The following is a 17,899-nucleotide window of genomic DNA, read 5'->3' on the forward strand; positions in this document are numbered from 1 at the left end:
TGATATGATATATAAGTTATATATAATACATAACTTTAATTTAGTTATAAGTTATAAAGTTATATATAACATTAATTTAATTAATTATATATATATATATATATATATATATATTTTAAGCTGGCAGATAAATACATGCCCCCACAAACATGCTCAATGTCAACTATGACAATGGTAGATTTCCAAAAAAAATTGGTTGACGCGGAGCATAAGATAAATAACAACAACGATGAGGTCAATAAAAGATTAGATGGTTTCTAGATCAAGCTTAAAGGGCAAGCTGACAATATCAAAAATTTGCAGGATACGACAAATCGAATAGAAATAAAGATGGAAAATCACCGTGTCCAAATATAAGTAGATCTCAAAGAGACCTTAACATTGCTGAAACTTTTGTGTAAAAAGATGAATTATACAACCGCACAACTACTGCAAGAAGATGAAGAAAATCAAGAGCACAACTCATCAGATTCAACCAAATCAACAGACTCTCATGAAAAAGCTGAATCCCCAAAAAAATTAGCGACACCCCACCAAGAAATGAGTAACGCGACTCTTACAAACAAGCAACTCTAGGATACCTTTACCAATCAACACCCTTTTTCCACTCAACCATTAGAAACATACCGGCAAAGGGCAAAAGTCGAGATGCCTAAATTCGATGGAAATGAAAAAAACAATGTTGCATGGATAAACAAAGCAGAAGAATACTTTGAGATATATGACCTCAATGATGATGACGAAGCATCCATGAAAATGAAAGGAGAAGCATATAATTGGTATATGTGGTGGAAAAAGACAACACACATCATTAGTTGGAGAAAATTTAAGGATGCATTCTTTAAAAGATTCCAAGGTGTAAAGGAAGAAGAGTTCTTTTCAAAACTCATCAAATTACGACAAAAAGGAAGTGTGGATGAATACACTCAAGAATGGGAGACCTTAGTAACATGAGTACCTGGGTTATCAGAATCTCATCTAATTCAATCATACGTCTCGGGACTCAAAACCCATTTACAAGTAGAACTTGAGATGCATGACATTACATCAATAGAAGTAGCAAGACGAAAAGCAAAAATAGCCGAAAAGAAATTCGAACAAATATTTTGGTCAAAATCGGAAAAAAACATATTCAAGATGAAGAATACCCCAGTATGCGGACTCAAACAATACAAGATATGTTCCACCACATCGTCGTGAAGATGAAAAATCTAATGTGGAAACACAAAGGATAAAAGAGGGTAAATGCAAACGTTGTGGTGAGAAGTGGGACCCCAAACATAGATGTGCTAAAGGAAAAGAACCAAAGAACCTATATAATTGTGAAGCAACTAATGATTCAAATAGTGAAGATTCTGACATAGAAGAAACAGAAGATGCCCCAGAATTCTCACCAGAATTAGATGATGGAAGTATTCTGCAAGTGTCATTATCAGCTATGACAGGTATATCACAACCTCAGACCTTAAAGTTAAAAGGACACATAAAGAAGAACAACGTAGTGGTTCTCATCGACTCTGGTAGCACACACAATTTTTTAGATGCAATCGTGGCAAAGAGACTCAATATTTTTTCATTTCCCTTACCAAACATGAAAGTGATGGTAGCTGACGGTAAGAAGATTGAAAAGGTGGGGAAATGCCATAAGGTCAATTTGCAGATTCAAGACTTTAGTTTAGAGTCTCTGTTCTTCACGGTACTGTTGGGAGGAGTAGATGTAGCCTTAGGTATCCAATGGCTACGAACTTTAGGTACTTATGCCGCCAACCATCAAGTACAATTTATAAAATTCAAATGGGGAGGTCAGAAGTACAAATTACACGGATTCCAAGCACCAGAGAATCAAATTGTATCATCATCTCAGATGATGAAGATGATTCGAAAAGGAGCACCCGCTTATGTAGTACAATGTCACCAATTAGAAATGTTATCTGCAAATATGACCAGTGAAGAGTCACCAGAGATACAAGATCTAATTGGGAAGCATGAAAAAGTATTTCAAGACCTACCTATGAAGATGTTGCCTAATAGGGAAATTGAGCATACAATAGAAGTCAAGGCAGGGTCAGACCCCATCAACATCAAGCCATACCAATATCCACATCACCAAAAAACGGAAATTGAGAGATTAATCCAAGACCTTTTAAAGTGTGGGATCATCTCGAAAAGTAAAAGTCCTTACGCTGCTCCAGTGTTATTGGTAAGAAAGAAGGATGGTTCATTCAGGCTATGCATTGATTATAGAGGATTAAACAAAATAACAATCAAAAACAAGTTCGCTATTCCCTTTATTGGCAAAATGTTGGATGAGCTACATGGCGCAAGGTACTTCTCAAAATTGAACTTAGGATCCGGCTACTATCAAATTAGAATCAGATTGGAAGACATACCAAAAACGGCATTCCGAACACATGAAGGTCACTATGAATTTAAAGTAATGCCGTTTGGATTAACCAATGCACCAGCAACATTTCAAGCAACTATGAATGAATTATTTCGTCCACATCTTAGGAAGTTTGTATTAGTATTCTTTGACGATATTCTAATTTACAGTAAAACTTGGAAAGAGCACTTGCAACATCTGGACAAAGTTCTTACACTACTTAAAGAACATCAATTTTATGCAAAAAAATCCAAATGCACCTTCGGAAAGGAAGAAGTAGAATACCTTGGACACATTATATCCCATGAAGGCGTAAAGGTGGACCCTAATAAAATCAAAGCTATAAAAGAATGGACCAAACCTGTCAATATATCCAAGCTAAGAGGGTTCTTAGGTTTGACTGGATATTACCGAAGATTTATTAAAAACTATGTACATATAATTGCACCTCTGACAAATCTTTTAAAGAAGAATTTGTTTCTATGGGATGAGGAAGCAGGAAGGTGTTATGAAAAATTGAAGGAAATTATGTCTAATGCTCCTGTATTAGCAACACCAGATTTTTCTAAACCATTTATCATTGAGTGTGATGCTTCCAGATTCGGTATAGGTGCAGTATTAATGCAACAAGGACATCCAATAGCTTTTGAAAGTAGGAAGCTCAACAAAAGAGAATGCCTCAAATCCACATACAACAAAGAAATGCTCACTATCATGCACACACTAGCTAAGTGGAGGCAATATCTTTTGGGAAGTAAGTTTTCCATTCGAACAGACCACAACAGTCTCCAGCATCTCCTTCAACAAAAAACACTTTCCGAAGAACAACAAAAATGGATTGAAAAAATTGTCGCTTTTGACTTGGAAATACTACATAAAAGAGGTAAAGACAATGTAGTAGTAGATGCCCTATCCAGGAAAGATGAAGAACCAACACTACTTGCAATTTCGGTTGTTGTTCCTGAGTGGCTTAACAAAATTCGAAGTGAGTATGCCAAGGATCCAGAAATAACGGCAATAATCAATAACCTTCCCAACAACTCAAAATTTGATTGGAAGAATGATATCCTATGGTACAAGAATCTATCTAAATACAAATTCCAAGTTTAAATTTAAGATTCTCAAGGAATCACATCACTCACCATCAGCTGGACATGTAGGATTCTTTAAGACTTACTACAATGCACGTAAATCCTTCTTTTGGAACGGAATGAATTGCGATATTCAGAAGTATGTAGCAAAATGTGGCACATGTCAAAGGAATAAAAGTGAAAATATTATGACACTGGGTTTACTTCACCCTTTAAACATTCCAAATCAGAAATGGGAAGAAATCTCGATGGACTTTATCGAAGGATTACCAGTATCTGAAGGCAAGGACAAGATTTTTTTAGTAGTCGACAAACTTACCAAATATGCTCACTTTATGGCAATAAAGAAATCATACTCAGCAAAAGAAATCGTTGAAATATTCTGCAAAAATATATATAAGTTACACGGTTTTCTGAAAGTCATTGTGAGTGATAGAGATGCCAAGTTCAAGGGTAATTTCTGGAAGGAATTGTTCAACAATATAAAAACCTACCTAAATATGAATTCCGCTTATCACCCTCGAACAGTTGGCCAAACAGAGGTTGTTAATAAATGTTTGGAGGCCTACCTACGTTGCTACGCTACAGAAAAACAAAATAAGTGGGCTCAGTGGTTACATCTTGCTGAGTGGTGGTATAATTCCACTTATCATACGTCAGCAAAAATGACACCATTTCAAGCTTTATATGGGTATGAACCCCCGAAATGGAAGGATCTAGCTGTTGTCCAGACCAATCTACCTGTTGTTAAAGATCAACTAGAAGAAACCCAAAAAATCGTCCAAATATTAAAAGAAACTTTGAATAATGCAAGGAATCGTATGAAGCAACAAGCAGACCATAACAAAACCGAAAGAGAGTTTGAAGTTGAAGAATGGGTGTTTGTCAAGCTCCAACCGTACAAGCAATTATCCTTAAAACAGAAAGGAAAAAACAAGTTGGCACCGAAGTTCTATGGACCTTATCTGATCAACAAAAAGATTAGCCAAGTTGCGTATGGTTTAAGACTTCCAGAGACAAGTCATGTTCACAACGTCTTCCATGTATCCTGCCTTAAAAGGGCACTAGGCAACAATCAATCAGCGCAAACAACGCTTCTATCCCTAGATGATGAGGGAAGGGTCATTCTAGAACTAGAAGGTATTTTATCTACTAGAGAAAGAAAGCTTCGACATCATACCAGTGTTGTGAAAATCGCGATAAAATGAAAAAATCGCGATTTTTCCCTCTGCCGATAAAATCGCGATAATTAAACGAAAAAATCGCCGGATTTTTTTTTTGCTGATTTTTATTGAAAAAATTGCGATAAAAACTTAAAAAACCGTCGGGGGTTGCGACAGCGTAGTTTTATAACTTTTTTTTGGGTTTTTTCATGCAATTTTTTTTGAAAGAAACAAATAATTTTTGAGTGGGGCAACTTAATGATCAAGTCTAGGCCCTAGTATGGATATGCTATTCATGGTAATGTTAAATTCTTAAAGTAAAAGTGACATTATCCTTAATCTTCATTTTCATCTTTTTACTTAAATTTTTAACATTACCATGAAATGACTCAGGATGTTTGAGAGTGGTTCCAGCCTCATTGGATTTCATATGGAGAAAGTAGAATTTTAGATTTCATTTAAAATCCAGCAGACTTATCAGTTTTTCAGGATTTCAGGATTGGGAGATTGTAATGTTTCCAGGTGACACCACCTGCTCGGGCTACCCCTGCCACCAGTAGAGGACGTGGTCTACCTCCTATAGCTCCTACTTCTAGTTCTTCAGCTTCTAGAGCACATCAGACTCCACTACCATCTCCACCAGCACAGGCACCAGCATCTACATCTAGAGGGAAAGTGAAAGTTGTGGCATTTTCTCGCGAGGGGCAGAGGAAATCAATAGGATTAGACTTTCATTTTATTGTATATGACATTATGACATGATGAGATACATTATCATATTTTTTGTTGATATTTTCAGGCTGAGTTGGGACTCAGGAGTCAGGACTTACTATTCAGGACATGATTCAATGTTATGTGTGATTTTAGCGCTAGAAATCATATTAAACATCTTATATATTAGTTTTTTTATCATATTTATGTGTCAATGTATTTATTTTATGTTGTAGATGGTTTAGATATTAAAAAAATTGAAAAGAAATGAAAAAAAATGAATATTTTTGTACCAAACGATTTTTTCCCGATAATTCCGATTTGTTCCCTGCGCCGATTTAATCCCGATCACGATTTTCACAACATTGCATCATACAATCAAGGAATATCTGATCAAGTGGAAGGACTTACCCAAAGAAGACGCTTCTTGGGAAAATGAATCATTTTGTCAACAACATCCATCGTTACGTATGCTTTGAGGACAAATCATTCTTTTGAGAGGAAGGCAATGTTATGTAAAAAATTAGTTATTATTTAATTTTAAGGTTTATTATTTAATTTTAGGTTAATTAGATGAAAGGGCACGAACATAAGATCATGCCCTTTCCCCAAAGGGTGCCCATGGCAGTATATAAGCTAGGAACCCCCACTATAAACAATCATTTTCCATGAATTAATCATTAATATATATATATATATATATATATATATATATATATATATATATATTTGCGTATCAAGAAGTTTTCACTTCATATTTATCTTCAGTATTTACATGGTAAATAACTTGTTAACTAACAGAACAAGTAGGAAGAAATAAATCAGAAAGTACAGGGAGGATTTCTAATAGTTAGACTTAGAAATTCCAACATAGCAAACAATGCAGCTTAATGAGAAAGAATCACACATAAGGAAATACATGTGTGACCCTAACTGTACACCTCCATTAGATCACATTACAATGTACAGAGGGAATTTGGGACTTTAAAGTTTAAAGTGGAGACACTTTGTATACCAGAATCTTGCGGAGGATTGTGATGCAACCCCACAGAAGAAGACACAGTTGAATGACTAAAGATCTATTAAGCCCTCAGGAGAATGTACATGTGAGCTCAATGCCCAGATCCATACATTTATAAGTACAGATTCCAAGAACATAGGTACAATCATCAAATAAAATCTCAACTGTTGACATAGGGACAACCAAATAGGCACTGAAAGCCGTGCACAGTGAATCATGCAGGACAACTAGATTTTGACAGAGTTGCTGCCACGTCTATTTCTACATAATGTCTGTTGTTGCAGTTCATATCAAGGTTGAATTTTTGTGTAGTCAGAAGCCAGTCAATTTGGTGTTATCACTCTTTATTGAGTCAAGTGTAAGTCAACTACAAGGACATACAGCATCAAAGTCAAATGTCAGGTAGCTAGTGACCAGTAACCAGTTGGTTTGGTGTCATTACCTCTCTATCAAGTCGGGTATAAGTCGATTGCCAAGACATGGGCTAAACTGACTTGATTCTTATCAATTTTTCTCCTAATCACAAAGAGAGGAGAGAAGGCACCAACAGAGACGAAAGGGGAAGATATGCTTAAGGTTAGGAAGGTGGAATTGGTGGATTTCCGTATCTCTGCTTACTATCCGTTCAATTGAAGTGTAGTTTCCTTGTTCCAATATACATTCAGGGACAGTTTAAATTAGATGGTTATAACATCTAAATCTTGCGATATTCAACAGTATTGAACAAATTACAAGATTGATTTTCTATATTCTATTACTCAAAAGTGAAAGTCGATAAAGTTGTTAAGTGATGTAACATATAATATCTTTTCATAGAATATCTACTGTAGTCTCATATTACCATACAAGAAATGTATCTGAAGGATCAACATTCTATCAAATGAAAGAGAAACCACTTATGCAGAGGAAGCTTAGTCAGATTGCACATTGTCATGGCATGACATTACAACTGAAAGTATTATAGAATGGGGCCATAAGATCATGGCCATTTTGCTCCATTTTTGAAGTCAATTCCTCTTGTATGAGTGAGCATATCGTCTTACAATGTAGCATGGCAGTTAGTAGTTGTCATCCTGACTTCTCATAACTAAGCTGTTGACTAACTTTTGCAATTCCTTCCTGTTTTAATCTTTCCCCGAACAGGGAATGCTCGCAGAAAGGGGCATATTTCTATTGGGACACATTTAGGCTAGTTGGAAGAAACATACATATAAGGACACAAAACATCCACCAAAAGAATAGAAAGGGAAGCAAAAAAGATGACTTGATTACCATAATAACATCTACTGTGTAAATTAGAGATAATAACAAAAATCTTAATTGATTTATTCTCTTCAATTCTCACTAAAGTGGTGATAAGACTTTCATCAGGACTGCTTACCAATCTTTTCTGCCACAATCTCCGTACGAATGCCTTGATTTCCTCCTCTGCTTCAATGCATAAATTTTCTAGAGCTACATTTACCAGCAATGGTCTATCAATTAGCTCATTACTAAATTCAACTTTTGAGACTTCTGGGGTTGGACGTGTGACTCCATATTGTTTCAACATTTCCCCATCTTCAAGACTTGCATACACAGATGTAGCTGCCATTCAAAACCCATGTCAGTGCAGTAATCCAAAATTAGTGCAATACGATAACTCATTCCTGGTTGGTATTTGAAGCATTTAAAGTTCATCAAGAAAATAGGCCTGGTTGAATACCACATGGAATGAATTGCATAATCATTGTCAGAAACACTTGATAAAATAGACATGCATTAACAGTATTACACAGTTCTTATAAGTTATTACTGATTATTTAATTCATGATGCAGAATCATTCATGCTTGTATAATATTGCCCATAATTATTGAATTTTAGTTCTTGGAATAAGAAAAGTTTGCATGGCCAGTTATCATATCTAGTAAATATTTCACTTTGAAATCCACACAGTTACACTATTAGATGTGGGGCAGTTGAGAAATGTAGTCATTTATATGGTGGGAAAACAAGTGGATCCAATGGAGCAAAGATTTGGTATTCCCCTTACTGTAACCTTCAAATATTTGGGTCAGCGGCAAGAGTGGGGAGATATTTATGTGGGCTTGCAAAGATTATACAAATAAAAATCTGCAAGAAAATTCCAAAGTAAGAAAAGAAACACTAGGAAACATTTCAGCGAGTTTTAAGAAACAAGAGACACTACTTATCCTACGCAAATGAGATAAAATTAGACCCTAATACTTTCAAAGGGGAAATGGAAAAAAGACTTCTCCAATCCAACATTGAACTCAAGGGTACATGGAGAGGAGTATTGCAGCAAGTCATTGTAGCAGCAACAAGAACTTTTCCTATCACTACAATTTGACTAGTCATTGGGAAGCAAAATGTTGGTGACTTCATCCAGAGCTTCACCCTAGAAACCACACAGCGGAGACAAGGGTGTGAAGATTGAAAATAAAAGAAGATAAAGAGTTGCATGTAGTCCAAAGACCAGAAGCTAGTCAAGGAGATAAAACAACAAAAGAGGTCAGTGGCACCAACCGGATGGATAACGGGTTGGTGCCAAGGGTAGCCACAATCCAGTTCTTGTTTCCAATATTGCATCCAAAGAACCCCATCTTCGAGTTGTGCTAGAGATTGGTGTATGGAGGTCAATGACCTTCGAAGAGTTCTTGAAAAATCCCTGATGTGCTTGCAAGCATGGGCATGCACCAGAGACTCGAAAATTGTTTCCATGTCGAGAAGCACTTGAACCTAGCAAAAGAAGGCATGCCATAATTGCTTTTATGGGACTAATATGTGATTGTAGTGCTAGTGTCACACCAAACAATGAGAAAGTAGTTGTTTGATGGAAGTAGGAGCGAGAAGAGAAGGAGCTCAAGCATGGGTTGGCATCTCTTTCATTGCAAGTTGGTTGAAGAATGACTCACTAGTAGATGAACCAACTTCCCAATAACCAAGAATCCTACAACCAACCTGTACGTGTATGCAAGAAGATCATTCAATTGACATTGTCACAGAGAATTGTTTCCATGTTGTAATATTCCTAATTAGCCATAGCTAATTGGAATATTCGATTTTGCCCAATTTTGCCTTCTATAGTTATTAATCAATAAAAGGTGAGGAAAGGGGCGCATAACTCACTTTATGAATAAAGTCACTCCCTAGTAGCACAACATTGTAACTTAAAAGGGGAGCCAAGGGGGCCCAAGGACCACGTAGAAAAGGGGCCCACGTAGACACTTGGAGGGACTGCGCAGATGAGAAGGAACACGTGGCAAGAGAAAGGCTATGTTGGAGGAGGTGGCCTTAGGGTTTTGAGAGAGGCCAACGCTATAAAGGAGAGAGGAGCCTCCTCATTTTGATCATTCGATTATGTGCATTTGAGCTAGTCACCTTGACTTGGAGCACACTGGCTGTTTTGCCTGTCTGCAGCATTGTTTCGTGCATTGAGTGTCTCCGTTCGGAGATCTCACCCTTAGCCCCGAGGGACTTCGAGTGCCTACTCGGGCAAGGTAGTTTCCAGCAGTATTTTGCAGTAGGATTGATCTTTGGCATTGTGGAGGAGCTGAGCATTTGAGGACTGCACAATCTTGAGAGAGAGGGATGCAGTTCTTCTGGTGGGAGTTCCGGATTGGGGGTTTGTGGAGGATTAGAGCTGGGAGATTGAGCAAGGGATCAGCTCTTGCATATTGGAGGATTTTGGCAGAGTTTCGAGTTGAGTTTTGGTGGATTCTATTCAGTAGCAGCGCAGATCCCCAAGGGGGTGATTTTCGGGGGTCGACTATTTCAAAAAATATTTCTGGGTTTTTCTGGGTTTCTTGAGTAGAGTCCGATTCCAGAATTTCAACATTTTCTAAGGAGGGGAACAACCCCAAATCCTCATTTGATTCCCAGTAGTAGTAGCAGCACGATAGTTCTCCATCAGCTTGGACGCAATTCAGAGAGAGGCCATTCCTTTGCTATTCTGAGTGTATTTCTTCACTTGCCTTGTGCAAGTCAAGGTGCCATCTTCCTGATCACCTCCTGTACTCATTCCATTACTTAGTATAATAAAATGGCTTAGCATTTCTCTCTGCATTTCTTGAGTATCTACTTATATTTGATGTTCACATTATTATATGTTGTACCACTGTTATTTTTATCACTTTGAGTTTCCCGGTCACTATATCATTTGGATGTGTTTGGTTGGAGTTTGGTTGGGTTTGAGGGATATACTGGAAACAGGATATTACAGTGGTATCAGAGCATAGATCTAGCTCATCCTGTGGAGCTAGCAGTCTATGACACCGAGGGAGAAGCCCTACATCTGTTACAGAGGTAGGAAATACAAAGATATTGAGCGTAGGTTGGAGAACACCTATGGAGAGGGAGACTGTGTTTGGGTGGTGGACATAGAACAGGAGAAGCCTTTGGTGAACATAGAACAGGAGGAGCCTGTGGTGGACACAGAGCAAGAGGATCTAATGGCAGATGATGATGGGAAGAAATTTGCGGACATGCTCCTCAAATTAGTGCAGGATCTGTTGAAGCAGATCGAGGTGATGGGGCAGAGATTCACGGCGGTGGAGGCTAGACAGCGTGAGAGCCCACAGGTTTTCCAGGTTGGAGAAGGATCGGGTGCATCTCAGCATTTGCCAGAGCATGGTGCCACTCAGCGTGATACCACTCAGCAGGTGGCCTCACATGCCCCTATACGCTCTACCATGCCCACTTTCCTAGGAGCAGACACGGGGGCTGGAGCACAGCAGGAAGCAAAGCCCGGTCATATGGGTGATTATTTTGCGGAGTACCAGGCCTATGGGCAGGAGTTCAAGGATGCCCTCTCATTCAGAGACTTTGTTCAGCTCTGGCGGGATAGTAGACCTCGCGATCATCACAGAGGATACCAGCATTACTATGATGGAGACACCCACCGCACAGCTAGTAGATTTCACTTGCCTACGTTTGATGGCTCATCAAACAGTTCAGCGAAGTCTTGGGTGGAGAAGCTGGACATTTATTTCCAGCTTAACTAAATGTTGGAGACAGAGGCCATCAAGGTGGCGACATTACATTTGGATGGTGAGGCCCAGGACTGGTGGTTCCATGGGTTGGTTACACTCGAACACTCCACAGTGACGACATATGCCGAGTTCACTAGGAGACTGATGGAGAGGTTTGACAGGAGGGATTCAGAACAACACTTTGTTGAGCTGACGAGGCTCAAACAGACCGGGAATCCAGAGACTTACATTGCAGACTTCTTGAGGATTTCAGTGATGGTGCCAGATCTATCCGCGGCACGGAGGATCTACATGTTTGTTGAGCGGTTAGCAGAGCCACTTTGGGGTCTAATCAGATCCACTAGAGCAGGACCCAGGACTTACAGGATGCCTTACCCGGGACCCAGATACCTTACCCCAGAGTCAGGCTTTCCAGCCTAAGGGGAAGGATGTGAGGATTCCGCCTCCAAAGGGGAATCCAGGACGAGCACAGATTGATGATGATGCTAGGAGGGAATTGAAGAAGAAGCGGTTGTGCTTTACCTGTCAGGAGTCGTGGGCACCGGGACATAGATGTGTTGCTGGCAAAGCACATTTTATTGAGGTCTTTTCCGAGAGCAGTGGGGAAGAGGATGAGGAGGATGATGTGGAGGTAGGAGATAGTCATGCCGCGCAGGATCCTTTGCCACCTCCACCACCACCAGCAAGTGGTGCAGCCTTTGCACCTACTAGAGGGGCCCTTGTAGCATTGCGAGGAGTTCCCAAGTATCTGACGCTGCTTGTATGGGGGACAATACGTGGCCAGCAAGTATCAGTTTTGGTTGATAGTGGGGCAACCCACAACTTCATCGATGCACAGATGGTTGAGCGGAGAGGTATACAGACAGAGAGCTTTGATGGCTTTTCAGTTTTGGTCCCAGGAGATCAGACCATGGTGTGTGCTCGTTATGTTCCAGAGTTATCAATGACAATGGGCACCTACACACTGAGTGACCACTTTTTCGTGGTCGATATTCCGGACACCAACATGATACTAGGTGTTCAGTGGCTTATCACTCTAGGGAAGGCTATGACAGATTGGAAGGCCCTAGAGATGGAGTGGGATGATGAGAAGACAGGGAGGCATGAGAAGATAAGGGAACAACACACATATCCGCCTTAGACTGTTTTGGCTCATCGAATGGAGGCAGTCTTCCAGAAGGGAGACATAGAGTGGGCAGTGGAGCTGCGTGCATCAAAGGCAGGGACTACAGGACAGACGGTGCACCCAGAGATATAGTCCATCCTTGACCAGTATGCCACAATGTTTGGGGAGATTCCGCCGGGTCAGCCATCGGAATAGGGGTTTGAGCACACCATTGAGCTTGAGCAAGGCATATAGGTAATGATTACTACCCCCTATAGGCATCCCAAGGCCTATCGGGATGAGATTGAGTGGGCCATTCAAGAGTTGCTGGCTCTTGGGCACATATGGCTGAGCACGAGTCCTTTTGCTTCTTCCGTGGTGTTGGTGAAGTAGAAGGACGGCACATTGAGGATGTGCATTGATTACAGGGCCCTGAACAAGAAGACCCTGAAGAACAGGTACCCCATATCCAGGATCAATGAGTTGATGGATGAGTTGAGAGGAGCACGATTCTTCTCAAAGATTGATTTGAGATCTGGGTACCATCAGATTCGCGTGAGGGAGCAGGACATTCCCAAGACTGCTTTCAAGTGTCACTATGGGCACTTTGAGTTTTTGGTGATGCCCTTCGGGTTAACCAATGCCCCAGCTACATTCCAGTCTTGCATGAATCACATCTTCCACAGTCACTTAAGGAAGTTTGTGTTGGTGTTCTTTGATGACATTCTCATTTACAACAAGACTTGGGAGGAGCATCTCCAGTACATTGAGACAATGTTGCGCATCTTGGAGGAGCAGCAGTTCTATGCCAAGCTCTCCAAGTGTGAGTTTGGGTTGACCGAGATGTTGTACTTGGGACACATCATAGGGGTGGACAGAGTGAGAGTCCACGAGGAGAAGATCAGGGCCATCAGAGATTGGCCAGAGCCAAGGAATGTGATGGAACTCCGGGGATTCATTGGTATTTGTACTTACTACCGGAAGTTCGTCAAGAGTTTCTCACAGCTTGTTGCACCCCTGACAGATTTGATGAGGAAGGGGGCATTCAGTTGGTCAGATACGGTGCAACGAGCCTTTGACAGGCTCAAGGAGGTTATGAGCAGCTGCCTAGTGCTTGTATTGCTACATTTTTCGCAGCCATTTGTTTTGGAATGTAATGCGTCGGGAGAGGGGATCGGTGCAGTGTTGATGTAGGGAGGTCACCCTATAGCCTTTGAGAGCCGGAAGCTCCTTCCACATGAGAGGTTGTATTCTATATACGACAAGGAGATGCTAGCCATTATGCATGCATTGGCCAAATTTTGGCAATATTTAGTGGGTAACAGGTTTAGAGTGAGGACTGATCACAACAGACTCAGGTTCTTTTTGGAGTAGAAACAACTACAAGAGAGGCAGCAGAAGTGGATCAGTAAGATCCAAGCGTATGACTTTGACATTGAGTATGTCAAGGGCAAGAACAACATGGTAGCAGATGCCCTTTCACGTAGACCAGCCACGTTGCCTCTTATGAGCTTGGACACAGACTAGAGGGCTCGACTCTTAGTAGAGTACTCCAAGGACAGGTTTTCATGTGAGATTCTGGATGGGCAGGTGGCGAATGACAGGTACAGGGTGATCGATGAGATCATGTACTATAGGGACCGGATCTTCTTGATTGAGGGATCTCAGCTCAAGAAGAAGATACTTCAGGCATCACATGACTCACCATTGGCTGACCATCAGGGGTTTGCCAAAACCTACAGGGCCATTAGAGAGAGGTTCTCATGGAAGGGCCTCAAGGAAGACGTGCTCCAGCATATCCGGGAGTGCGATGTTTGCCAGAGGAACAAGGGGGAGATGAGCCATCCCGCAGGATTATTGCAGCCTCTTCCCATTCTGGAGGGGAAATGGAAGAGTATTTCGATGGACTTCATCACAGGGTTGCCCATGGTGTAAGGCAAGGATTGTATCTTTGTCGTCGTTGATCGATTGACAAAGTACGCACATTTTTTCGCCATATCTGCACACTACACAGCAGCATAGGTGGCCGAGCTGTTCTTCAGAGAGTTCTTCAAGCTACATGGTCTTCCTAATACCATCATCAATGACAGGGACAATCGTTTCATGGGAGGGTTTTGGCAGGAGCTTTTCTGGTTGGTGGGGACGGAGTTGACACCGAGTATGAGTTATCATCCCCAGACGAACGGGCAGACAGAGATAGTTAACAAGTGGCTGGAGGGCTACTTGCGTAACTAGGTCAGTGGGCAACAGCGAGCATGGCTGCATCTAGGGGAGTATTGCTACAACACTACACATCACATGTCCATTGGTATGTCACCATTCTATGCTTTGTATGGATATCATCTTTTATTTTTTGCTGACATGATGTTTGGTGCTAGCAAGGCTCCAAGAGCCAAGATTTGGATCCATGAGAGTCAGGATATCCTCCGAGCTCTCAAGGATAATATGGCTACAGCGCAGAACCAACAAAAGCTGTATGCTGACAGGGGTCGAGCGGAGAGACAATTTGAGGTAGGGGACTTGGTCTACCTACGATTACAACGATACCGATAAGCTCAAGCCCTGCTTTTATGGGCCATACAGGGTGATACGTAGGATTGGACAGGTTGCGTATGAATTGGAGCTGCCCCAAGGCAGCAAGATTCATAACATTTTTCATGTATCATGCATGATGAAGGCATTGGGGCAGCAGGTGACAGTGACAGATGAGCTACCACCCACGGATGATGAGGGGCATTTGGTGTAGCAGCCAGAGGCTATTATTGATACCAGGGAGAGGCAGCTACGGAGCAAGACGGTCCGAGAATTCTTGGTGAGGTGGAAGAATTTACCGGATGAGGATGCCACTAGGGAGAGTGAGAAAATTTTGCAACATCCATCACTTCAGTTGCTTGAGGACAAGCAACATTTTGCCGGGGGAGACTGTAATATTCCTAATTAGCCATCGCTAATTGGAATATTCGATTTTGCCCAATTTTGCCTTCTATAGTTATTAATAAATAAAAAGTGAGGAAAGGGGGACATAACTCACTTTATGAATAAAGTCACTCCCTAGTAGCACAACATTGTAACTTAAAAGGGGAGCCAAGGGGGCCCAAGGACCACGCAGAAAAGGGGCCCACGTAGACACTTGGAGGGACTGCACAGATGAGAAGGAACACGTGGCAAGAGAAAGGCTACGTTGAAGGAGGTGGCCTTAGGGTTTTGAGAGAGGCCAACGCCATAAAGCAGAGAGGAGTCTCCTCATTTTGATCATTCGATTATGTGCATTTGAGCTAGTCACTTCGACTTGGAGCATGCTGGCTGTTTAGCCTGTCTGCAGCACTGTTTAGTGCATTGAGTGTTTCCATTCGGAGATCTCACCCTTAGCCTTAGCCCCAGGGGACTTCGAGTGCCTACTTGGGCAAGGTAGTTTCCAGCAATCTTTTGCAGTAGGATTGATCTTTGGCATTGTGGAGGAGCTGAGCATTTGAGGACTATGCAGTCTTGAGAGAGAGGGACGCAGTTCTTCTGGTGGGAGTTCCAGATTGGGGGTTTGTGGAGGATTAGAGCTGGGAGATTGAGCAAGGGATCAGCTCTTGCATATTGGAGGATTTTGGCAGAGTTTCGAGCTGAGTTTTGGTAGATTCTATTCAGTAACAGCGCAGAGCCTTGAGGGACAACGTAGATCCCCAAGGGGGTGATTTTCGGGGGTAGGCTATTTCAGAAAAGCTTTCTGGGTTTTGTTGGGTTTCTTGAGTAGAGTCTGATTCCAGAGTTTCAACATTTTCTGAGGAGGGGAACAGCCCCAAATCCTCATTTGATTTCCAGCAGTAGCAGCAGCACGATAGTTCTCCAGCAGCTTGGACGGAGTTCAGAGAGAGGCCAATCCTTTGCTATTCTGAGTGTATTCTTCACTTGCCTTGTGCAAGTCGAGGTGCCATCTTCTTGATCACCTCCTGTACTCATTCCATTACTTAGTATAATAAAATGGCTTAAAATTTCTCTCTGCATTTCTTGAGTATCTGCTTATATTTCATGTTCACATTATTATATGTTGTACCACTGTTATTTTTATCACTTTGAGTTTCCCAGTCACTATATCATTTGGACGTGTTTGATTGGAGTTTGCTTGGGTTTGAGGGATATCCCGGAAATGGGATATTACATATGCTGTGAAGCAATTGATCCTAGCAGAAAAAGGTAGTCACAATTCCTCTTGAAGGAGTTGTTACGTGATGGCAGCATGTTGGGGTCACTGTAAATATGAAGACTGACATTTTACTTGGCTTCATGGCTACTATTATCGCTATTTTTAGTGAGATTGGTGAAGATCTGTGCAACCTGCTAAGCTGACACACACGAGAAGTACCCATAGTCATCTCAGCATAAGTCCCCACTCTTTAAGCCCAAGGTCTTAGCAAAATGGATATATGAGGCTTTCCTTGAATGATTCCAGAGTCCAGACAACCAATACAAGATTAGTGCCTTGTAATGGGGTCAAATGGTTGAAGCGGAGTTTGTATTGCTGCCTTGCTGGCCTATTGCATAAAATCTACAGAAATGATACTAAACCAGCAAATAAATACACTCTAATCTAAAAATATATGGCATGTAAGTTGTCAAATTGAGTGTAAGTAAAACATACTAGCGAAAACTATAATTATTTCTGCAATTAAAAGCTTGGTTAGAGGTTGTTGTGTAAATTAGCTAGTTGTTCTGTTATGAATCATGATAGGCTTGTAGTTTATGCAAAATATGCAAAAAACAACAACATAAACCCCTGTAAAAGACAACCCAAAAGTGCCTAAACACTTCTAGATCTAAGATCTCCGGATAGGGAGGCTATAAAGTAGAAAATTGGTCAAATTAGGCCATTTCTAAGTGTTGAACCTGCAACAAAATCAAATTTACAACAAACTGGAAATTCAACTGTAGAGATCTTGGGGTCAAAACCCCCGGGGTGCATTTCAGCAAAAAATGAAAAGATTTAAGGGATGAAATAAGTAAATTTAAGCTACAGATCAAAGATATAAACCTAGAAATCAAATCTGAGCTAAGAAAAGGTGAATTTAGATACTTGTGGGAATTTGCAGAAAATGTTTTGCCATAGCAATGATTTACTGTAGATCTGCAAAATAAAGTTAAATACAGCAGTGGAAAATATGGAAAATATTCTCAAAAGCAGACGTATTATTTCCTTGGTTTAAATATTTTAATTATTAGTCTTTTATTCTTAGGACTCTATCAAAATAGTGGACCAATAGTAGCCCCTTCTCAATATCTTGTGGGTAGTTATCTTTACTGCACGATGAACCCCAAATAGCCCCTAATAAAACTCTATTGTAAGTATCTTTTCCTCCTTTGGACTCACACATCTGAGTATCAAACCATCCGAATTCACCCATCTGAGACAATATTTTATAAAACAATAGTTTAAGGCTTTAAACCTGA

The 17,899-nt window shown here is 40.8% G+C and overlaps 1 protein-coding gene across 1 annotated transcript in view; it reads right to left on the reverse strand.

Moving 5' to 3' along the window:
* The window catches only part of LOC149220577 (uncharacterized), a 529,656-nt gene that overhangs the window by 67,202 nt on the left and 444,555 nt on the right, over positions 1-17,899 (reverse strand). Inside the window, exon 32 of the mRNA XM_089384824.1 lies at positions 7,751-7,956. Within this exon, the coding sequence (XP_089240950.1) occupies positions 7,751-7,956 (206 nt within the window). The remainder of the gene's footprint in view (positions 1-7,750; positions 7,957-17,899) is intronic.

This window comes from Pinus tabuliformis, chromosome Q (assembly GCF_031772625.1).
Source record: "Pinus tabuliformis cultivar Carrire ecotype Pingquan chromosome Q, CPIR1, whole genome shotgun sequence".
Classification (NCBI taxonomy): domain Eukaryota; kingdom Viridiplantae; phylum Streptophyta; class Pinopsida; order Pinales; family Pinaceae; genus Pinus; species Pinus tabuliformis.